General features: G+C 36.1%; 1 protein-coding gene across 1 annotated transcript; it reads right to left on the reverse strand.

Annotated features, from left to right (window-relative positions):
* Positions 1–315: 315 nt before the first annotated feature.
* plvapa (plasmalemma vesicle associated protein a) lies at positions 316–11,755 on the reverse strand. The gene is made up of 8 exons (XM_028473577.1): positions 11,647–11,755; positions 10,428–10,516; positions 9,794–10,350; positions 9,618–9,684; positions 6,526–7,244; positions 4,030–5,314; positions 2,781–2,838; positions 316–904 (listed from the first exon to the last, which is right to left on the reverse strand). The coding sequence occupies exons 3-8, from the start codon at positions 10,163–10,165 to the stop codon at positions 871–873; spliced, it is 2,535 nt and encodes an 844-aa protein (XP_028329378.1). The 5' UTR covers positions 10,166–10,350; positions 10,428–10,516; positions 11,647–11,755; the 3' UTR covers positions 316–870.
* Positions 11,756–26,012: the final 14,257 nt, after the last annotated feature.

Below are 26,012 nucleotides of genomic sequence, written 5' to 3' on the forward strand. Positions count from 1 at the left end.
AAAAACACAAAAATTTGATACAAGTTGCAAATTAGAGTGACCAAAAACAGGCCAATTAGTTTAAACTGGCAAATAATGGGCATGACAAACTATGAATGTGGTTGAACTGGCAAAAATATGCATGAAAAATGCTGAAAATAGGTTAAAAGAAACAATAATGGGTCTGCATATGTGACATTAGGTGGAAAAGTGGTAGAAAGGGTTTATAAGTGCTGAAAATGTCTTGAAAGTGAAGAAAACGAGCAGAAAAGATATTGAAATTTGATAGAAAAGTGACAGAAATGGGAGTAATATAGCAAAAATGTATTAAAAGGAGCAAAAATATGGCAAGAAAATGTAATAAAAACAGGTTAAAATACTGAAGGTTTGTGTAGTTGCAGAAAAAGGGTAAAAATAAGTAAAAATGGGTCCCAATTGTTCAGAAAATATTCTTAGTTTGTCTCGCAAACCTTGAGAACTCGATTCAGGCAGGTGAACATAAACATGTTAAAATGATTAAAACGATGTTGTCAGAACGCACTGGAAAGTCATTTGTAGACAATTAACAAAACAATAGGCGACGCACACTGGAACAAACACTTATTTCCTCCTCTCAGTTGGTTGTGTAATAGTTCAAATAACTTTGTCTATAACTGTTTACACTACACTTTATTTCAGATATTTACAGGGTGTTTGTGTACATGACGCACACACACACACACACACGTTCACATTTAGGTTGAAAAGTGCAACAACAACAACAACCAAAATCAAACATAATTCATATTACTGTCACATAGACAGGTGTTGATTATGGAAACAGGTAAATATGACACAATGGTGTAGTTTAGATAACGTGAAATATGAAACGTTTCATTCAGAAAACTCCCATTAACCCAAAATCCTGGAGAGATCCTGTTTTTTCCTGGAAGAGAGAGAGAAATAAATAAATAGTGAAAGAAAGGTAAAAAAAAGTAAAGAAATAAAGACAGTGAGAAAGAAAATAAACAAATATATAGATAAATAAAGAAAGAAACAAAGAAATGAAAAGAGAAAAATATAGGTAAATAAAGAAAAACAAATAAATAGAGAGAGAAGGGAATGAAAGGGCGAGAGAAATAGAAATAAACAAATAACACAGAAATAAAGAAAGACAAAAAGAGAACGAAAAAACAAATAATAAATAAAGAAAAGAGGGAAAGGAAGAAAGGAAAAAGAAATAAAGAAACAGGGCAAGAGAGAAAAAATATGTACTTTTTTTTATTAAACAATATAAAAGTTTAATATTATGTCTAATATTTTTCTATATAAACTAAAAACTGACATTTTGTCCACATAAATATTTCCATCAAATGTTAAATACTGTAAAATCAAACATTTCCTCCTGTCTGCTGAAGTTGTGCCTCAATGAATGTCCTGTTTTTTAATTCAGAATTAGTTTTTCTGAATCAAATCATTCGAAATTGAAGTGTTCTGCTTCGTATTTACAATTCCGAATGGGGTTTACAAGGAAAACCGGATTATTCAGCTTTATTCAATCCGCTTTAGGTCTGGGGGTTGGGAAAGGTTCTGATTGGACAATGGGAGAACGGGACATATCACGTCTATCGGGAAAAAACACAAACCTATTCTTTTTGACTAAAACATACAAAACCACATGAGAACTGTTTTTACTTTTATTTGTATGTAGCTTTGAAGCAGCAGCTTGACAATAACATGGTTTCACTTTGCTCCGCCGAGTAGAAGGGAGATAGAAGTCCATACTTTGGTCAATCAAAGCCAGCGGTTAATGCTACAGCTGTTCTACCTCCACTATACAGGACGTTGAGTCAAACAAGTTCTGATCAAATATGGCTGAAAGTCTCCGTGCCGAATAGCACGTACCACTTTCCGAAGAATTCAGTCAAATGACTTGGTTCCATAGTATAACAAATCAAATTGTGCGAAGTGAAATCGAAATCTACGTTGAATTACCTTTGAAACGATATATCACACGACTATGTTCTGACAAATTTAGAAATGACTAGAAAAGGGGGTGGGCCCCCGGGCCCCTAATCAAATTGCGCAAGGCATGATTGTAATCTAGACTGAATTACCTTTGAAACGATATATCACACGACTATGTTCCCATAAAACTGGAAATTACTGGAAATAGGGGGCGGGCCCCCGGGCCCCATTTTAATAAAAGGGTATTCATATCAAACTGCTTTCTGATCTAATGAGAACTAACAGAGGAGTAGTCATTTGAAAAATGGGGCCCCTGGGGCCCCCTGACATGTATGGGGGAATGGGCCCCATTTATATACTGGTATGTGCCAATGATTCCATACCACCAACCGTTGTAATATGTGGCAAGTCGCGCATGCGCAGAACGACCGGATTTAACTTAAAGCAGAATTAAGTGTTTACAAGATAGAGGAATTATTTAATTCGAAATTCAAATCTTAATTAACCAGCCACCTAATTCGGATTTAGGTTTAAATTGAATGAAATTAGCATTAGGAATTAAGTGTTTACAAGGTCAGTTTAAAGAGGAATTAACTTTTATTCTGAATTAAAGCTCCCATGTAAACGTGGCCATTGTTAAATATAATATAATAAGAAAGTCCTTATTACCATTGAACAGAGACACTAACACTTCTTTAAATGAGGCTCTGAATCATTCATTACATACGTTTTTATTTTCAATTATCAGAAATAAACTTACTATTATTATTATTTATTCATGTGACTTTTTTTTTGTTGTTTACATTTTCCCCTGATCGTGTCAGCATTATTAATAAATACTCATTTAAACTCACTCAGGCTCAGATGGGTTGATCAGTCGCTGCAGGTCTTGAAGATGCTGAGCTACACTCACTGTTGACCACGCACGCACGCACGCACACGCACACACACACACACCAGAATGGAATTATAATCTGATCTGAAGGTCACATGATCAAAATTCATATCAGCATTCAGAATAATAAACATTTACAGCATTAATACAGGAAACGACAAAGGGTTTGTGTGTTTTTGTTATTTTGTCTGTTTTTGGATTTAATTTGTCTTTCTTGTTGTTTTGTGTTTTTGCGTGCGTTACGAGTCATATTTTTTGTTGTCGTTTTGTATATAAGTTTGTAATTTATTTGTGGTTTTGCTGTCACTTTGTGTTTTTTGTATCACTTGTTTAGCGTGAAGAGTCATGTGTATTTTTGTTTCATTTTGTATAAAATCAGTAATCAATGTGTATTTTTTTTGTCATTCTTTGTTTTTATGTTGACATTGTGTGTAGTTTTTCCTGTTTTTGTGTGTGTTATGAGTCAAGTGTATTTTTGTTTTTATTTTGTATATATTTTTGAGTCATTCTGTAGATTTTCTTTGTCAATTAGTGCATTTTTAGTCATTTGTGTTTTTGTATTGTGATTCAGTATATTTATCTTTAATTGTTGCATGTATTTTTGGAGTCATTCTGTGTATTTTTGTTGACAAGTTATTTTATTTTGTATATTTTCTGTAATTTATGTGTATTTTTCTTGTCCTTTTGCATCTCTTATTGTAGTGGAATATATATTTAAGGTCTGTTTTGTGTATTTTCTGCTGTGTTTTTGTATATTTTTCTGTAATTTTTGTGTTGAGTCTTTTTATGTTTATTTTGTATATTTTCTGTAATTTATGTGTATTTTTCTTGTCCTTTTGCATCTCTTATTGTAGTGGAATATATATTTAAAGTCTGTTTTGTGTATTTTCTGCTGTGTTTTTGTATATTTTTCTGTAATTTTTGTGTTGAGTCTTTTTATGTTTATTTTGTATATTCTCCGTAATATACGTGTATTTTTCTAATACTTTTGTATGTCTTATTGTAATTGTGTATGTTTTTGGAGTCATTTTTCTTTTTTATAGATTTTGAGCCATTTTGTTCGTTTACTTTGGGTGCTGCCAGTTGCCCATGTCTGATGTAACCAGATGAGTTTTATTCATTAAAGTAAAATCATTAGAGCTTAGAACATACAACCTATTCCTTCAAGAAAAGTTCCAGAATCGGAGTATGCGATTAAAACATCGTACCTGAGCCGCCACCCAGTCCACTGCTTCTTCCAGAACCAAATGGAGATGATAAACTTGACGTCCCCTTTCCTGGTACACTTCCTGTCTTACTTTGTCCAGAGTTGCTGTTTCCCATCCCAAACCAGGAAAACCCAGAGCTGCTCGGGCTGCTTGAGCTGCTCTTACTTGATGACCCAGTTGATCCCGTTGACTCAGTTGATTTGCTTGATCCGGTTGAGCCAGAGGATCCGGTTGAGCCAGAGGAAGACCCAAATCCAAAGGGTGAGCTACTCTTCCCACTAGTGCTACTTGAAGTCTGCTTACTAGAGCCGAACCCACTGTTGCCAAAACCTGTACTGGATCCGGTTGACCCCGATGAACTAGAGGACCCAGTAGACCCAGACGATGACCCAAACCCAGAGGAAGAAGTGCTTTTCCCACTATTCGAGGTCTGCTTGTTAGAGCCTGTCCCACTAGAGCTGGATGATCCAAACCATCCAGATGACGACGATGATCCAGTGGAGCCCGAAGACCCAGTTGATCCGGAACCAAAGGGTGAGGAACTCTTGCCACTACTCGACGAACCCGTCCCACTAGAGCTGGAACTTGACCCCGTTGACCCAAAGCCAAAAGGTGAGGAACTCTTGCTACTACTTGACGAACCTGTCCCACTAGAGCTGGAACTTGACCCTGTTGACCCAGAAGAAGACCCAAAACCAAAAGATGAAGAACTCTTGCCACTACTTGACGAACCAGTCCCACTGGAGCTAGAACTTGACCCAGAGGAAGACCCAAAACCAAAAGATGAGGAACCCTTGCCACTACTTGACGAACCGGTCCCACTGGAGCTAGAACTTGACCCGGTTGACCCAGAGGAGGACCCATAGGATGAACTACTTTTCCCACTGTTGGTAGGTTTATTTGAGCCAAACCCACCAGAAGAAAGACCTGTACGTGACCCTGATGATCCAAAACTAGAGAGTCCTCCTCCTGTCGACGCTGGCGTATTGAGCCCTAACCCAGTGGAACCCAGACTTGAACTGGAACCAGATGAAGAGAAGGGGGAACCGGATGAACTGCTTCCACTTGATGCCGGCTTATTAAAAGATGACCCAGATGAGGCAAAGCTCGAACCCACTCCCCCAAACCCTGTCCTACCAAACTGACCCATACTAGAGGAGCCCGATGAGGGCAAGTTGGAAGAAGCGGAGCTAGAGCTGGAGCCTGCACCCAACGAGCCCCACGTAGATTGTGACTGTGTGCCTGATTGTGAGGGGAAACCACCTGAAAACCCACCAAATCCGGCCTGTAACAAGAAGAGAAAATATTAACAGACTTATCATTACAATTACAAAAACCGTAAAACAGAACACAATCCCGATAAACTACAACATAAAATCTTGATTTAATGCAAGCTAATTATTTTTTTATCATATAAAGACAGAGTGGAGCCTCATACATCAATAAAACCAAGATCATTTACTCACAAACAAATGTAGAAGGTTGAAATTTGCCACTCGAAATTTGTTTTTCAATTCCGTCATAAATCGGTTTGTTGACATTGTCTGAAGAGTATCGTACAATGAATTGTGGGATGTGGAGTCCCATAGACAGACGCATGGACGTGATTTTATTTCAATCTTACTGTGATTTCTTGTGGCGTTTGTCTGAAAAACTTTACCAAAGTGACTTCCCAACGCATTTCTGGTGTTTTCACTCACTACAAGTTGCGGCAAAACAATCGCGGATGTTTATTTTGAGGCTTAGAAGATCTGAATTGAATATCTAGCCGATCACTGTCATCCACGTCAGGTGTAGAAACACAAAAAAAAAAAACTTCTATTCATCCGTTGCCGAGACTCCACTTCCCACAATGCAATGCACTAAACTTTCCCGACAATGGCAATCAGAGAGTGTTTACAGTGGAGACCAAAGGTAGACTTTCGAGCAGCAATTTAAACCTTTTACATTTGTTTATGAGGAAATAATCTTCTGTTTGGTTTAAAACGATAGTGGCCATTATTGTTGGTTTGTGCGCCCCCTGGTGGCATTTCCAGATATACATTTATAAATCAGAACACATGTAAGAACAGTATATGTAGTAAAAGTCACAAATATTCCTTCATTGAAGTACCCTTTATTTTGGGATATATATATATATTTATTTTTTTTTGTTTATTTTTAATATATAATAAAATATATAATGAATAGCAAGGAATAAATACTATATTGGGATATACTGTATATCGTCATCAGGATATAAATCTATCTATAGCGCTATATAAAATTTTCTCCATATCGCACAGCACTGATTAGAAGTAGTTAAATCTAACACTTCCCCACACTCGGATAGTTTTTAAAGAAAATTATATCATGTTACACAACAATATTATGTAACAAAAATGTTGAATGCCAAAAGAACTTCATGAGCAGATTCGATTCCATTTTAATACACTTTCTATACCGTAATTACTTTTTTGTCAAATGTTTGTGTGTTTCAGAAACTGTTTTCTGTACCTTTCCCATGCAGGACATGTTGAGCATCCTTATTTGCTCTGTGAGGTGGTCCACTTCTCTGCTCTTGTATTTCACGTTGTTTTCCAGGACTTCCACATCACCGATCAGCTTCATCTTCTCCATGAGCAGTCTTTCTTTCTCCTGGTCGTTCTTCCGCTGGAGTTTGTCCAAGTTCTGCCTGTTCTGCAGGATCAGAGCCGTGCGGTTCTGGCTACAGGTGCGGAAGTCTCCGGACAGTCGCCAGTTCTCCGCCTTCAGCCGGGTGTTCTCCGTCTGAATGCCCGACACCTGCTCACCCACGATGTTGAGGTAACGCTGGAGCTTGTCCTCCACGTCTCTAGACAGGCTGGTGCAATTGGTGCGGATCTGCTCCAGATGTTCCCTCTGTTTGGGACAGGTGAGCTGGAAGGCAATGTGTGAAGGGAAGAGGGACTCGATCTTCTGCAGAAAAGCCCGCGATACGTTGGTGACGGAGCTCAGCGAGTTGGAGAATTCATCCTTGGACTTTTGCCGATGTAACTGGAGTTCTTTTTCCAGCGTGGCTTTGTCCCGTCTGAGGCGGATGGCCTCCAGGTTGATGTAGTCCCTCTCTTTGGTCGCCTGTTCCATCTCTATCCTCATACTGTGAACCGTTTGGGTGAAGTTGGATTCGACAAGCTCGAGTCGGGCTTTCATCTGCTCTGCCATTAGCCCACAGTTACAGTTACTGGGCATAGGTGCTGGTTTACAAGGAGAAAGATGATCAGAAAGGGGAAAAAAAAAAAAAAGTATTCTTTCAGGGGCGTGAAACTCTGTTTAGGTCAGGGGGCCAAATACGGACTAGTTTGATCTCAAGTGGGAAACAGATTTTAGGCGGAAAACAAATGATTGACAAAATAGACCTTTTTCACAGTTCTGCATTTTAAACCGGAAGTGGTGTGCTACAACTTCCTGTGGCTATGGCTTTAGCGTTAGATAGTGACTAAAATGCTCATTCTCTGTGTGGTTGCTCTTGTGGGGCAAGAAAACAGCCGTACCTGTCTAACCACGGACCCAGACCAAAGGAGGCAGTGGATATAAGCAGTTAGGAGGGATGAGGGTCCGAAATCTGTATTCTACACTACACTGGCACTTCACTCAAGAGGATTTTGTCAGCGGATCCAGTCACCATCAGACGCCTTAAAAGTGGAGCTGTTCCATCTCTTTTTCCCTGGAATAATTTTACCGTACCACCATAGAGCGAGTCTGCCTTCGAGAGGGCTCAGAAACAGCAGCTTGTCCTCTCACAGCAAGCTAGCTATGCTAAAGCTATGGAGCTGCTACGGCACATCCACCCACAGGTAAATAAGACAAACACATATCAGAATGTTAAAATATAATTCTTTAAACATTCTGAATATTTTAGCGAAATTAGGTTTATTTATTACAATGTTTATACTTTATATGCTGTAGATAGCGGTTAGTTCACAAAGCTACTTCTTTTCTAATCATGATAGCTGTAGATATAATCTTCATGATAGACCTTACACCCCTTATTAAGTTTATTTGTTCGGGTATTCGCCGCTCCGACTGCCCCCGCATCAGCGAGTGAAAACGCTGGCAAGTTGAGCAACGCTGTCGAAAAAATAAGAGCCATTTTCCCTTAAACCCGCGATAACAGGAAGTTACTCTACACCAGGAGGCGCTACTTCCAGCTGTCGTGAAAAAGGTCTATTGTGCCCTAGTTTGCACTGAGACATAAAACATGTAAATACGGTATAATAGACCTGTATGGGTTAATTAACTTGTAAATGACATTTTTTATAGTTTCCATGCCATTTACAAAGTAAATTATCCGAACTCACTTACAATTCGATTACTAGTACAACAGCAACAGATTTTTAACATTACAATTACATCATAATTGTAATTGACTTTCAATTACAATTATAATTTACCCCAACCGTGAGTTTGACACATTTCCTTTACGTTAAAAATTTATTTAATCACGTACCGAAAAAACACTTCATCTTGCAGGCTTTAGGTTGTACATTTGCTGTTCATTAAAGTCATAATATTTCGAGAATAAAAATTGTAATTTTATTGGATTAAAGTCATAATATATCTGAGATTAAACTGTAATATTTCAAAAACAAAGCAGTAAATTTATAGGAAGTTGCATCGTAATAACGACTATTTTCAAAATATTACAACTTTATTCTTGAAGTATGACTTTAATCTGATAAAATAACAACTTTGTTCTCAAAATATGACTTTAATCTGATAAAATAACAACTTTGTTCTCAAAATATGACTTTAATCTGATAAAATTACAATTTATTTCTTGAAATATGACTATAATCTGACTAAATTAAGACTATTCTTAAAATGTTAGGACTTTAATCTGATGCTCAGATTTCTTTTTATTTTAATGTAGCACTAATACGTCGTAATGCACAAATACGACAGCGTGTATTCTGTTGGGACCCCTGCTCATAAGGGCCAGATCTGGCCCCCGGACCTTAAGTTTGACACCTTTCCTTTACAATTAAAAATACATTTGGTCAATTACACATTTCATCTTGCAGGCTAAACCTTCAAGGTTGCACATTTGCTGTTCATTAAAGTCCATATCTTTCAAATTTAAAGTGCGAATAAAGTCGTAATACAGTATAATTAAAATGAAGTCGTAATTTTATGAAATTAAAGTCGTAATATTTTGAGAATAAAGTCAATTTTATGTATGTAATGTAATTTTTTATGACTTTGTTCTCATAAAATGATGACTATTCTCAAAATATTACAATTAATGATGTGATATTCTTTAATCTGATAAAAAGATTTATTTATTCCCAAAATATGACTTTAACCTGATAAAATTACGACTTTATTCTTAAAATATGACATTAATCTGATAAAATTATGACTTTATTCTTGAAATATGACATTAATCTGATAAAATTATGACTGCATTCTCATAAAATTAAGACTTTATTCTCAAAATATTATAACTTTAGTCTTGTAGAGATTTATTTTCATTTTCATGTGGCTCTGGTCTTAACGGCCACATTTGGCTCCCGGACCTTAAGTTTAAAACATTTCCTTTACAAATAAAAACATATTCCGTTACTTACACATTGCTGGGCATGATGCAGAAAAACCTTTCATCTTGCAGGCTAAACCTTCAAGGTTGCACATTTTCTGTTCATATCAACGACAAACAAAGAAATAAAGATCAATCGAGGTTCAGCCATTAAACGTAAACTCTTGGATTTGCATGTGGTTATGATTGAAAATGAGAACTTCTCACCAGCTTCTTCTCACACTCCTGGATGAAGACCATTGACATGTTGCAGACGAAGCGTAGCTCGGCCAGGTCCCAGTCGTTGCGGGCCTTGTCGGTTACCGTAGCGTTGAGCAGGTTGGTGAGGTTCTTCCTCTGCTGTCTCAGGTCCATGTTCTCTATGGACAAACGGCTGAAGCTTTCCTCCAAACCGTGGATGCTCGACGTGGAGCTGGAATCCTGCGTCTTGCCGTAAATGAGAAACAGCACCAGGCTGACGATGATGAGGGACTGGATGAGCGAGGAGAAAAAGAAGACGATGCGCATGTAGTAGCCGCAGCTCTTGCCTTTGGTGTGGTGCTTGAGCTTCTTCTGGGCTGAAGGGCCGTATTTGTACATGGCTGCAGACCACTGGGCACGAACCAACTTATGTCAGAAACAATGAGCTGTTTGATCAATTCAAACAAAGATCATGAAGGCAATGCAGAGCAGAATCTGCAGCTCATTTCCTCAAAAACACAGTAGTAGCTTCAGTCCAGACGTTCCCTCTCCACAGCAGCAATAACAGGAGAAATGGCAGCACTCTGGATTGGGTAGAAATATTTACAAACTACACTGGACACACATTTCACATCATAGGAAGACGTAGGTCTCCACCCACCGTGGATTGTGTCCAAGCACCTCTGCCCTGCCCCACTTCCAGTAACACACGTACAGTGGTACACCCAGTGCACCAGTGTATGTTCTGTCCTGTTGAGAATAAACAATGGGTTTCTTCATATAGTGGCATTTAAAAATTTCAACAAATGGCCCAAGCACTTCAGTCTCAAAAAACTCTGAAATTTCTACCAATTTTGTTTTGTGATTATTCACTAGTCATGCTGTTAGTTTAATTGGATGAATAATTTTTGAGATATAGACAATTTAGTAGGGGGGGGGGTTATGTGTCGATTTTATCTGCTCGTCCTTATTTTTCCTCTATTTTCAACTACAGCTCCACCCACATATGTAGAAAAAAACACAAGCACATACTGTCAATGTCAGAGAAAACTCACAAAATGACAACACACAAAAGTTCCCCAAATGACAAAAAAAATACTCAACAGGAATATAAAAAAGACAAAAACACAACAAAATAACAGAAAATTGGTCTAAAAAAATTCAGAAATGTAACAATTGTTTCGTGATTATTCCATAGGCACACTGTAAATGTTTAGTTTCATCGGATTAATATTTTTTGAGATATGGACAATTTAGTGATTGGGGTATGTGTCAATTTTTGCTCATCCTTATTTTTCTTCCATTTTCAGCTTCCAATATCTCAGGAACTACACCACAAAGGAAACTGAACTTTGGTATAATAATACAGCTTACATATGTAGAGAATTACTAGCTCACATAAAAATGTCTCCCTACGTAATTTTGCGTGACCCCCAAAACATAAAACACAAAATGACTCCAAAAACACACAAAATAAGTATAATGAATCATAGAAAAATACACAGAACAGTAAAAATACACACATTTGTTTCGAAAACAAACTAAAAATGTAGAAAAAAAAAAAGAAAAAAAAAAAGAAAACGAGACCAAAAACACACAAAATGATTTCAAAAGCACAAAATGACAAAAAAATACACAAAATACGCAAAAATATACAAATTTATTTCTAGAAACAGACTAAAAATAATTAAAAAAATGAGTGAAAGATGTACAAAACATAAAAAATATACAAAATGACTCAAAAAACAAACAAAACAACACAAACTGGAGGTGTGCTCCTGTTTTTTTTAAATCTTCTTTGACCTCAGCATGTGGAGCGTCTCCATAAACCTGTCAGAAACATTTTAATGGGATCATGAACAGGGCTTTCCGGTACGCACCAGGCCAGGAAGACAATGGCTCCTGTTGTTCTCCACTTTGAAGCCGTGAGTCTCAGTCCACCACGATGACGTCTGTGAGCTTCCCTCTGTGATGCAGGACAAACACACACATCTCTCTGAGCCTGGGTAGGAATCGGGATGAAATACCACGGCCTGGAAAGAAGAAGAAGAAGAGAGACAGGATGCAGCAATTCATCAGAGGAACTGTTGGGAGGATACCAGAGACAAATAAAATGCAACTGTTGATTGAACTAAGGATAATGTTTAGAGCAGAAATGGGCCGTATGTGGTACCAAAAGTAAATGCACAAAATCACTCCAAAGACACACAAAATGACATAATACACACAATAGCAAAAACACACACTAAAATATACAAAAAAAATGACAAAGATAGGCAATTTATTTGTATAGCGCATTTCATACTCAAGGCAACTCAATGTGCTTTACATGATAAAACATTCAATTGTTTAAAATCAATAAGAACATTTAAAATCATCAGTAAAATCAATTAAAGTCATCAGTAAAATCATCATTACATCAACAACATGACTAAAAATCTCTCTCTCAATCATATGCAGTAGAGAAAAAAAGTGCCTTTAGCTTTGATTTAAAAATGTTCACATGTGATGCTGACTTCAGCTCTGCTGGCAGTTTGTTCCACTTCTTTGCAGCATAACAACTAAAAGCAGCATCACCATGTTTACTGTGAGCTCTGGGCTCCACTATCTGACCTGTGTCCATAGATCTGAGAGATCTGGGCTCTACTATCAGACCTGCTGGGTTCATACCTGACTAACATGTCACTGATGTATTCTGGACCAAACCCATTCACAGATTTATACACCAGCAGCAGAACTTTAAAGACTATTCTGAGGCTGACTGGGAGCCAGTGGAAAGACTTTAAAACTGGACTAATGTGTTCTGACCCCTTTGTTCTGGTTCAGACCTGAGCTGCAGCGTTCTGAACCAGCTGTAGATGTTTGATGAAGACCATTACAATAGTCCAGTCTGTTGGAGATAAAAGCATGGACCAGTTTCTCCTGATCTTTTAAACCTTTCACTCTGGAGATGTTCTTTAGGTGGTAGAAGATGTTTTTGTGATAGATTTGATCTGATGCTGAATGTCAGATCTGAGTCAATCAGAACACCAAGGTTTTTGACTTGGTCTTTAGCTTTTAAAGATCCAGACTCAGATAATTGCTGACAGCAGTCCTCTTTTCCTTGTTACCAAAGACAATCACCTCCATCTTGTCATGGTTTAGTTGAAGGAAGTTTTCACTCATCCAGCAGTTTACTTTTTCTAAACAGTCACACAACACCTCTATAGGACCATAGTCATCTGGGTTCAGTGATAGATATAGTTGTGCGTCATCTGCGTAGCTCTGATAAGATACGTATACAAATCGACACAAGAAATGATTACAAAAACACACAATTGGAACATATTCCAAAAACAGTCAAATATAAAAAAAATTATGAAAAATATATAAAACGACACTAAAAATACACAAAATGATTCACAAAACAGCAAAAATATACAAATTAATTCCAAAAATATACAAAAAAAAAAAAAAAATCACTGAAAGATATACAAAGTGACACAAAAAATACACAAAATGACTCACAAAATGAAAGAAAAATGCACAAATTTATTCATAAAACAAAGTAAAAGTTTGTGAAAGTGACAAAAAATAAACAAAATGAGAGAAAATTACACAAATGTATAACAAAAATAGACAAAATATACCAAATGACTCATAAAACACACAAAATAACTAAAAGTATACAAAAAATTACTTATGCAAATGCAAAACACCAACAAAAGTACACAAAAGGAGAGAAAAATAAACGGAACAGCAAAAATACACAAATGTGTACTGAAAATACAAAAACTACTATAATAAATATGAAATGGCACCAAAAACACACAAAATGACAAAAATACACCAAAACAGAAAAAATACAGGCATTTATTCCAAAAACAGACTAATAGTATACAAAAAATGACTCAATCGACTCAAACTACAAAAAATGACTCATTATGTCCATGTGTCAGTCAGAACATTCAGCTCGTACCATTAGTACAGTTTCTTCTACCTGTCACTGATTACAGATGAGTTCCATTGTGCTGAATTTTTACGGTATAAGTTCAGTGGAAACAAACCTCATGTGTTTACAGCTCAGGTTTCCTGTACAGCATTAGATCAGCTTTTTTTAGGTGTTAAAGTGATCGTTGTCGCCACCCAGACTCTTGACCAAATGTTGTCATTTGGATAAATCTTTCATAACATTATTTTGGGGAGGAAATAGTTATTTAAATCAATTAACTATGAAGCTAAAATAGACAATTACCAAGTAAGGTACATTTTAATCTCCGTAGGATATACAGTATATATAGACACCAAAAAAAACCACACAAAACAACCGTAAAAATACAGAAAATATACATCATGAAATAAGACAAGAAAAAAAAGTCAAAAAACACAGAATGAGACAAATATACTCTAAATAACACCAAAAACTCACAAAACGACAACAAAAACACAAACATATAGAAATAATACAGGTAAATATACAAAACAACAAAATAAAAAATATCAGAAAAAACATTATGACAATTAAAATACACAAAACGACAGGAAAATAGAAGAAAAAAAAGAAACAGAGTGAGAACAAATATTAACCAAAATGACACCAAAAACACATGAAACGACAATAAATTCAACTAAAACTAAAAAACAAATATACAAAAATCACAGGTAAATGTACAAAAAATATAAAGACACATAAATAACAGAAAATACATAACATGACAACAAAAATACAGAAAAAAAACAAGAAAATAACTTCCAAGAATGACAACAAAAAACACTCCAACAACAGAAATATACAAAACTTACAGATAAATATACATGACAAAGTAAAATACACTAAATGGACTAGAAAATGACATTAAAAAACACAAAAGGAAAACAAATGCCAAAAATAACACCAAAAACGACAAAAAACAATTCAGCCACAAGATAAATATACAAAAATTACAGGTAAATATACAAAAACAACAAAATAATAGTATATTCACATCAGGACAACAAAAATACACAAAACGACAAGATAATTGCTTTAAACAACACAAGACAAGAACAAATATTACCAAAATGACACCAGAAATGTACAAAATATACAAGACGACAACAAAAATACTCCAACTAACAACAAAAATTACAAGAAAAAAAATACAGAATGACGACAAAAACAGACAAAGTCTTTGTTTGTCCTGTGTTAATGTTCTGATTGGTCATTATACTAATGCTGACATTAATGTCGAACATGTGACCCTCCAGATCAGATAAAATCACACTTTTGTGATAAAAGTTCCCCATCTCTTACACAGTGAAAAACAGTGTCGACACTGCCACTAAGTGGGTATAAGTGGTATAACACACAGATTACAGTGAATAAATGAATGAATGAGTGACTGAGCTGTGGCCAACAACATGTATGAAACATGCAAAGAAATGAGACGTCATGCAGAGAAAACAACAAACACCAAACACCAAACTAGTGTATTTTACTTATTAATAGTGGGTGCTTTTAGTTCCTTTTTTAATATTTGATGGTCTGAGTCTCACAAACACATTTTGCTTGTTAATTATTAACACATCTAAGTAGGAAGAACTTAAACTAACATTACTTACTGAGAAAAAAACTAAATTTCAACAAAAATACACAACATGAGAAAAATATAATAAATGACATCAAAAAACACAAAAACAGCAAAATACACAATTTTTTTCCTAAAACAAACTAAAAATATACAAAAGAACGAGTGAAAGATCTACAAAACGACATAAAAAATACACAATGACAACAAAAAAAAAAAACACAAAACGAGAGAGAAGTATACAAAATGGCACAAAAAACACTAAAAGCAACAAATACACACAAAATTACAAAAAAAGACCAAATGAGAGGGAAAAAAATCCAAAATACCATTAGAAACGCATACAACTATGAGAAAACCACGAAATGAGAGAAAAATTACTAAAAGACACCAAAAACAAACAAAAACAGCACAATAAACACAATTATTCCTAAATCAAACAAAATATAGAAAAGAATGAGTGAAAGATATACAAAGCGACAAAAAATGCACAATGACCCCAAAAACACACAAAATGAGCAAAAACAAAATTTCGACAAAAATACATAACATGAGAAAAAAATAAATGACACCAAAAATACACACAAAACAGCAAAATACACAAATTTATTCCTAAAACTGACTAAAAATATACAAAAGAATGAGTAAAAGATCTACAAAACGACATCAAAAATGCATAATGGCAACAAAAATATACAAAGTGATTGAAAAGTATACAAAATGGCGCAAGAAACACAAAAAAAATCCAAAATAACACCAGAAACACATAAAACTTCGAGAAAAACACAAAATGAGAAAAGAAAAAAAATACTAAATGACACCAAAAAACAAACGAACATCATACATGGCATATAAAATTCAAACAAAAATCTACAAAACTCAAAAAATACACAAAAGAATAAAAAAATAAACAAATTGTGTGAAAAATATACAACAGCAGAGACAGAAAAACAAAATGAGAAATATATTCTAAAACAACAACAAAAATACATAAAGTAGGGGGAAAAAGTACAAAAAATAACAGAACAAAAATCAAAAGAATAACAAAACTCCTAAAATGAAAGAAGAAATGTACTATTAATAACACACAAACATAAATACACAAAATGTGAACAAAAATACACAAAATAACACCAGAAACGCACAATATTGAGAGAATAAACAAAAATTAACAAAAATGGCCATAAACAATATTCAGATATAATCACGTTTTTGTGATCAAAGTTGTTAACCCAACTCTTTATAACTGATATGGTAACAGGCTATATTTATTACTAAAGGATGACCCTGCTGACCTGTTACATTGACTTGTGCAGGAGGAAAAACAATTATTAATATGCACAACAACTCATCAGTGTGGGATTTTATTTAGAGCTGCATTTGATTTGCATGTGATGAGTTCAGATCTGTCATGACCTTTGACCTTTGAGTGATACAGAAATACTGCACAGCGCTAAAACCCTACTCAAATTAAAAAGTCAAAGGTGACGTTATATACTGGAAATATTTGTATTTTTTTATTTTGTTCCAACTTGACCTGCAAGGGAACTTTAGATGAAAATGATAATGTTTGAAGCTGTACAACATCCCATATGTATCGTTAATTTAAGGAAATCTTGTTTATCATTTCATCTCGCTAAAAAAAACTAACGCACTAACATTAAAGATCTAATGGTTTGCATGGACATTGTGACCTAAATTTACAAAGATGAAAACACACTAAATGACTCCAAATACATAAAGTAACTGAAAAATATACAAAATAACACCAAAAACAGACAAAATGACTCCAAAAATACACAAACATCTCTGAAAAACACACTAAATGCCAACAAAAACACACAAAATGAGAGAAAAATATAATAAATGACACCAAAAAACTACAAAATACACAATGACAAAAAAACACAAAGTAACTACAAAAATAAACGAAATAACTGAAAAATATTCACAATGACTACAGAAATACTACACATAGGTGAAAAATATACAAAATGACAACACACAAAAAATATATACACAAAATAAGACTAAAAACACACAAAATAACTTACAAATATACAAAATGAAAACAAAAACAAAAAAAACACTGAAAAACATACAAAACGGTAAAAACATACAAGATTAAAGAAAAATATACAAAACACCAAAAACACACAAAATCCCTCAAAAAATATACAAATCGAGAACAAAAACACACAAAATGCCAAAAAAAAAAAAACACAATGACAACAGAAACACACAAAGTGAGAGAAAAGTATACAAAAAGAAACCAAAAAAACGATTGTGAGCTTAACTGTGTGTGTGTGTGTGTTTGTGTAACACACACATGCAGTCACCTGTTTATCTTATCCAAACAGAACCAAAGCATATTAAGTCATTTAATTGTTAATTGTGTTTATGGACGTTTGGTTCTGACGTGACATCAGCGCTCACTTCAATGATGAGTCTCCGATTGTTGCCTGGCAACCGTTCTGGCAAAAATGTTATAAACTCCTTTATGAACAAACAAATAAAACTATACGTATACCGGTAGGTTTCTTTTTTTATCACTAGGCATATGGTGGACATGGCAGGGTTTGTTTGTCTAATAGCTTATTTGTTCTGGTGGGGATGGGGGGTGGTGGGTCTGGTTACCTGAGCCACAGCCGTGCACCGTATCAGGTAACAGGTTAGAAGAAAGAAACCTCTGTGACGAGGCGTGAAAAAGGGTCTGAGGTGAAGTGGTAAATACCGTAGTGGAGCACCAGTGGACGAAGACAAATAAACAACGAGGTGCCAAATAACAGCGTGAGATTCACTGGTGTGTTCGACTACAACAACACACAGCCGCACAATCACACTTGATAACACAGGAAATGGTGATGACGAGGCTGCATTTTGCAGTGATTAAAGCTTCCTGCATCACTGTGATAAGGACGACCACAGCAATAATAGCAGACATCTACACTCCTGTAATAATTATCTGTGAGCTATGACGGAACATTTTCTCACTGCTGTGTCATGTTTCAAGATCATGGAAAACTGTTTCTCTCTATAATTCCTGCTCATTAAGCTAATTTTTGTGTTCTTTTTGAATCATATATGAAGGTTTTCTTCTATTCAGACTAGGGCTGGACGATATGGACCAAACCTCAAAAATATTCTTTCTCAAAATGGCGATATACGATTTTAATGACAATTCTGGGTTAAATTAGCTGATGAAAAAAGTCGTCAGATGTCTTCAAGAAACTAAGAACTTTTTCTTTCTTTTTTTTAACAATTTGAGCTTATTTTTTACCCTTTTTCTTCAGCTACACCAAACTTTCCACATATTAACCTATTTTCATCACTCGTATTTTTGCTCCTTTTAATGCATTTTTGCTATATTATTCCCATTTCTTCCAGCATTAAATTTCAAAGCCTTTTCTGCACATTTTATCCACTTTCAAGACATTTTCAGCACTTATAAACTCGTTTTCCCACTTAATGTCACATGTTGACCCACTTTAACCACTTTTCACCATATTTCTTGCTTATTTTTGCCAATTTAACTTCATTCACAATTTGAACTTGCTGGAATTATTACATTTCAATGTTATTTTTCAAGGTCAAAAAGGGATAAATGTGTCAAAATCTGGAGCTACGTAATCACGGCTGTGCAGAATTTCACTAGGAATTAAACGGAATTAACTCTATGACATTAACTAAACGTTCACTTACATGTTTAGGGATCACATCATGCATTTCAATGGTATTTTTCCCCATCAAACGAGTAGTTAGTGTCTGTCTACAAGTGTAAGGAATATTCTCCCGACATACTGGCCACGGTTGCGCACGCGCTGAATGACCGGAATTAATTTAAAGTGGAATTGAACATTTACAAGATTAAGGAATTATGAAATTCAGAATTAAAATTAGAAAAAACCAGCCATCTTACTTCGGATTTAAGTTAATTCACAATGGCTATTTTCATTCAGAATGAGGTGTTGACAAGGTCAGTTTAAAGAGGATTTAACTTTTATTCTGAATCAAAGGGGAATTAAAGCTCTCATGTAAACATGGCCAGTGTCTGCTACCAAACCACAGAGTTGGAACTATCGCCCCCTGCGGTCATAGATTATTTTTTAGTAAATTTGGGAATTAAAATTAGAATAAAGCAGTAATTACGGTTACCAAGCTGAGGTACAAACAACAAAACCATCCAAAAATACAGAAAAAAACTAAACAACAAAAAACTCACAAACCAGGATTCTCACCAGCATAGGGGGCGCGGCCCGTAAGCGAGCGTTTAAATTCAAATAATCAACGATTATTACGATATTGACAATTATCACAATTTTTTATGTACCTTTTTTTCTTTTCCTCATTTTGTGGCTATTGTGACTGTCCTAACTACTCGGAGCTTAAATACGTGGACCACTTTTTTACGGTTACGTAAGCAAAAAATGCAAACAGGCAGCATCAAGGACAGCTAAAGGGCTGCAGGGGTCCTCAGGTAAAGACGGGAGCATCCAAGGAAATCGCCTGTATTAAATAGATGGTGCGGCTGAGGTATGCATTTCTCAGCTATTCAGATTAAAAAGAGAGTTAAAACAGCCCGTGCACGCCTGCAAGTCCCTTTTGTGTTTAAGTGTGCAACAATAATTACTACAGTAACAATTTAAAAAGGAAAAAACTACAGAAAATCCCCCCTGCGTTGCTGAAAACGGAACGTAGGGGGCGCCATTGTTCCATAGGGGAGCAAAAATACAACGTTGGGGGCTCCTACGTTCAACAGCGCTGGCGAGAACTCTGGTAGTCACTCTTGCGTGGTTTATGCGTCACCTTCTGTAAATCTTCTGAAGCAAATAAATATAAAATGAATAACAGCAGTTGACTATTTAACATTTTTGGTTCGATTTTCTGACGTTTAACGGCAAGTTAAGTCAATAACATAAAAACAAAACAGAGATGAGTGAACTCTGATATAGAATTGAGGAAATTTAGATTTTTGGCGTCCCTTCACTTTACGGTGACGTTCCTCATGTTCCCATCGTTCACCCCTTCATCCACAGTGTTTAAAAGGAGCAAACGATGAGAGTTAATCCCCCTCTTCTCTCTCTGTCCTCCTCAGCCCAGCAGATGTTTTCCCTTTGACCCACACAAAAGGCCTGTGTTTTTGTTACCAGGCTTGTCCATTCCTCAAAGGTCAGAGGTCACCCTGGTCTCAGGGCGAAGCTGTCACCGCAAGTCTAAACATTGACCGGCCGTCGGAGCGTGATGAAAACGCCGTCCCTGAGAGAAGGCCCAACCGGCGCCTCACGACTACTTCTAAGTAAAGACCTGCTTTCCATATGTTGCTGCAGTTGAACGCACACAGCTAACACCCACAGATTGAATTACAGCGGGTGATGGGCTGCCTCTGGCAGAGGGCTAGTCCGAACATCACATATTTAAAGGTCAACTTAAATAGGTACATTTTAACTGTATCACTAGGGGTGTAATCTGGCAAAAAATACACATAAAGTTCACTAAGTCACCTTAAACTTTATCACTGTATACTTAATAAACATGGGAAACCTGCGTCCTCCAAAATAAATGCACAAAATGACTCCACACAAAATTGCAGAAAAATTCAGCAGAAAACAGCAAAAGTACACAAATAAAAAAATAAAAATAAAAGAAATATAGCAAAAGAAAACCAAAAATATGCAAGACTGCAAATAGCTGAAAAATATACAAAATGACTCCAAACAACCCACAATACCCTCAAAAAATATGCAAAAAGACAGAAAAAAAATACAAAACTACAACAAATATATACAAAATTACACCAAAAACCCACAAAACGACAACGAAAAACACACAAACCTGGGTTCTCACCAGGAATTTTTCACAGCATAGGGGGCGTGGCACCGTTGGCGTGGAAAATTTTGAAATGTATAACTCTTGGAGGGCCAAAATTAGTGAAGTAAAGCTTTGTTACTGCCTTACTTTTAGGGGTGTGCCATCTAAGGGACCTGACGATTCAATTTTGATTCAGGGTGCAATTAATCAACGATTATTACAATATTAACGCTAATCACAATTTTTTATGCACCTTTTTTTCCTTTTCCTCATTTTGTGGCTATTTCAATAGAGAGGGCTCAGCGAGGTAACCATGTCCACGGCCCCAGTAAGCTGGGAGCGGGGCCTTTGCCACCGGACCCTTCCAGGCCATGGTATGTTTGAGCCTCCGCCCACAGCGGAGTCCGGACTATCCAAACTCCTTGGAGCTTAAATACGTGGACGTTATTACGGTCACGTAAGCAAAAAATGCAAACAGGCAGCATCAAGGGCAGCTAAAGGGCTGCAGGGGTCCTCAGGTAAAGACAGGAGCATCCGAGTCGATAAATAGACGGTGCGGCTGCTGAATGCGTTTCTGAGTTATGCAGATTAAAGAAAAGTTAAAACAACCCATGCACATATCGAAGTCCCTTTTGTGTCCAAGTGTGCAACAATTATTACAACGTATCGATTAAAAAAAAAGGAAAAACAACAGAAAATCCCCCCACGTTGCTGAAAATACACATCATGACAAAAAATTACACAAACGCCAAGAAAATGACTAAAAAAGGGAACAAATATTACCAAAATGACACCAAAAACACACCAAACACAAACACATAACATACATAAATACATAATATATCTGGGCCGTAACGAAAATAATTTCCCCCTGGGATTATTCAAGTATTTCTGATTCTGATACAAAGAATTACAGAAAAATATACAAAATTACAACAAAAATACAGAAAAATTACTAAAGGAATAGAGAATAAATCACTGTGAGGCATGATAGTATAGATCTCTGCTCATGTATGTTTAGTGACATGTTTATTTAGACTAAATTAAAAACCTCTGTGCATGAGCTAAACAAGTGGGATTAGCGCGGGAATATCACAGACGGAACAGCAACATTTAGCTCAGTGTACTTGAATTCCAACATTATACAAACAACTGGTAAAGTATTTATTAGTGCCTGGAGAGACACCAGTAGAAAGTCTACCAATCTTATTTTGAAGATCCTGTATTTTTTAAAAGAGGTAACTAAACCAATCCTGGACATCCAAAGATTATGACTAAAAATAAGAGCAGAATTCACAGCTGCACATTAACACCTACAAACCCTTCACGTGTGAGAGGATTTTAGCAGCTAATACAGTCACTGTATAAGGTCAGGGCTTTTTTTGCAGTTTAGCATTTTCTGATTTCACACTGAACACGACCACATTCCTCACTGTTGGCACAAAGGTCAAGTCACTCCACGCCTTCTTTCAGCATCACCACAAACACAGGGAAGTCCACACAATTGCACAACATTTAATCCCCGTTTACACAACAACGTGCGCCTTAAGTCTGATTTATATGCGGTCTCCAAAATAAATGCACAAAATTACAGGAAAATATACAAAAACAGCAAATTATACCACAAAACAGTAATAATATACCACAAAAAAGCAAAAATCATCAAAAAACTGTGCAAAATGAGAGAAAAATATAAAAAATGAAAACCAAAAATACAAAAGACGACTACAAATAACTGAAAAATATATAAAGTACCTGCAATACAACAAAAGCCCAAAAATGACTCATGACTGAAAAACACAAAAATAAATGACAGCAAAAACATACAAAATTACTCATAAAACTCAAAGCAAAAAAAAATATACACAAAAAAATAGAAAAATAAAGAAAATGACAACCAACACAATACACAAAATGATTAAATGTATCTCCAAATAATATATGACAGCAAAAACAGTGTTTAAGGCCAACTGAAGTTTTCCGAGTAGGAAATTCCAATCTCCAAGTTCAACCGTGTTCAGCAGCAGCAGGAAATATTTCAAACATGGCTGAACCATAACAATATCACATTTATGTACCGGACTTTAACGATTTAACTTCAGGAGGTGTTCCAACTCCCTTTTTCAAGTAGGAGGTGGGAAAATCCAGAGTTCCAAGCTGCTTGGAACGCAGCGTTAGATCACGTTGTTCGATCGCGCGAGTACCTAACAGATTTAGTCAATCCTAACTCGCTTTAATTCACGTTTTGACAAAGTGGAAAATTACTTTTTTTTTTTTTTTTTTTTAAACACAGCTCTGGGTTTATTTCACTTAAGTAAAAATAAAGTTAAATAAATGAAAACCAGACTGATTTGTTTTATTATCTGAAACATTTGAGTGTGACTGAAAATTACCTTTAATTTTTTTTTTTTTTTTTAAAGCTAATCTATTGATTAGCAGCTAGCTACGTACAGATCTTTACAAGCCTAATCTTTCTTTCTCATAGCGAGAGGTGACAATAAGCAGACAGAGGCCTAATTAAAGGGACTTTCATTCAAATTAACACACACCCATACACACACCTCCCAACCCTCTGATGACAGATTAGCCACACAATGGTTAGAACAATGCTTCCTCTCACACAGATGTACCATGTGCTCTCTGGGGGGGGGGGTTGTAGGTTTAGGAATGTCATAAAGTAGCCCCCCGGGGGGTTAAAATGCCTTTAGTCAAAGTCTAGATACAACAAGTTGCATACAGTGACTCTCGCAGGTCACAGCTACTCTCATCCATCACCCCCCTGACCACCAAACCCCCCAGCAATGAAAGGAGCTGCCTATCTACAAGCAGAATCCCCACTTATCTCCATAAGTTCTTATCCACAGTTGTTGCTATACGACCTCCTCCCTCTCCGTCCTTTTATGTGGGTTTGACCCCCCGCCTTTACAGAGGCAGGGGGGTGGGGTCTAAAGTCCATTTGACCTCTAGGGGTAACCTGGGACACAAATCACAGCCCACTACACAAAGCGTTGAGACGCCTCTGAGAAATGAACAGCAACTGCAGATTGGTAATCTTTTATTTTCATCACACAATAAAGCTGATCGACTCACGCGTCGCGTCTCGGGTCTCACATTTACCACCATCGCAGAACTAGAACAGAAAATACAAAATTCATTTCCTGAAGCATTGTTATTTTAAACAAAATAAGCAGAATTTGCACTCAGGGACAGTGTATGTTTGGGTGGATATAAAAATGTGAACATTTTTAAATTGAAAAATGAAGATTGAAATTCAAGGCACAAATGCTCTTACTTTGAAAACATAAACCTCCTGTTGCACCATATGAAAAAAAAGACATTTTTTGTTTCTGTCTTCGAACATTTCATTTTTCAGTTTCAGAAAACAATCAATCGGTTTTTTTTTAAACTTTGTTTATCACTTTTAGACCCTGATAAAGAAAAATAGCTTTAAAATGAAAATCATATAACTGCTTATTGTTTAGTCTTTAATAACCTTTTACAAAACATTGTTTACAAAAAATGGCACTACTTGGAAAGGTTACAAAGTTGAAAAACTACATTTGCTTTCAATGAAGGAATGGTTGTTTAATTGTTGTTTGCTTTTGAGGTTTTTCACCTAATCTGACAAACCTACCTAAAAACAATACTTCGAATAAGAAAAGAGAAGTATTTGAAGGTCTGGTCCTTGGAGTGAAGTCCAGCAACACAACATCCAGTAACGAAGAGTTCTTCAAGTCAGGAACAGCACAAAATTGAGGAAGACTTGAGACATACATTGACCAATCTGACACTGAATACTTCATAAACGGGTGTTCAGAGAGACGGAAATGTCCTAATCTGACATCATTTGAAGCGATATGATGATATAGGTTCACCTTGTTTCACCAGTATTTCGAAAACCGAAAATTTTCGGTTGCCAGAATTTTGGTACATCAATAGCGTTCACATTAAAAAGTATGAAAAGATTGAGCACGCGAGAAATACCTGAATGCATACTATATCGGAGCATTTTTTAAGTATGCGCGGTGGGCACACTCGTCACACTCAACCGTCCCATAATGCATTGCAAGCGGAATGTAAAATGGTCCTGGGACCAGCTTCATGCTAAAAATCAAACATCCGCTTTTCAAAATAAAAGCATCTCTTCTGGTCTTTCATTCGTTTTTATAACTCTTGTAAATAGGGCTCTTGTTTTGAAGTTAACAGGAAGTTGTGTCAGTAGCACAATGGAGGGTCTCTGAAAATCTCAGAAATGTGAGAATGAAATGTGTCTACTTGAGTTTTATGGATCAAATGAGCACATGTTGATATTCTACTTGGTCACTTTCTCAATTAAAATGTTTTCAGAACTTTCAAAGTAAAGGTGGAGAATCAACAGAGATTTAGCCTCAGAGTGGTTCAGGTTTTTGTCATTGTGGGTTCCAAATGCATCTTGGGAAACTAGGGCTGTCAAATTTGATCGTTTAGTCGACTAATTGGTCGATGCCGTCATGGTCGACCAAGATTTTCATTGGTCGATAAGCATTGGTATCAGTTTCAATACCGTAAAAAAAAAATGCAATGCACTTATGTAGATACAGTAACAGCTGTGTGAGTGCGTGTTGCGCTTCAGCTGTCACTGCGCAGTAGACTGTCCTCAGATCAGAGAGGGAACAAGTTCAGACAGGCTTGAAACACAAGCATCCACTGTTAAATCAATCATTTTTCTGCACAAGAACATGGATTATCCTTATATTTGATATGTAGATTATGTAAATAGATCCACTGCTGTCTCTGGCGCCGCGGGGCACACTGCGCACCTGTGTTTGATGTGCATTTGTTTCCCCGTGTGCTGATCTGATGACACTAACAGTTTATTAATAAAAGCAGACTTACCACTAAAACTAACAAAT

This window comes from Gouania willdenowi, chromosome 17, assembly GCF_900634775.1.
Source record: "Gouania willdenowi chromosome 17, fGouWil2.1, whole genome shotgun sequence".
NCBI lineage: Eukaryota > Metazoa > Chordata > Actinopteri > Blenniiformes > Gobiesocidae > Gouania > Gouania willdenowi.

Bases quoted from the DNA above. Each gene is read 5' to 3' on its own strand.
- plvapa (XM_028473577.1), bottom strand. From the start codon at position 10,165: ATGTACAAATACGGCCCTTCAGCCCAGAAGAAGCTCAAGCACCACACC. The intron at 7,245-9,617 runs GTAAGTAACGGA...CTTGTAAACCAG, and splicing joins TGCATCATGCCCAGCAATGT to CACCTATGCCCAGTAACTGT. The intron at 5,315-6,525 runs GTACAGAAAACA...TTCTTGTTACAG, and splicing joins ACATGTCCTGCATGGGAAAG to GCCGGATTTGGTGGGTTTTC.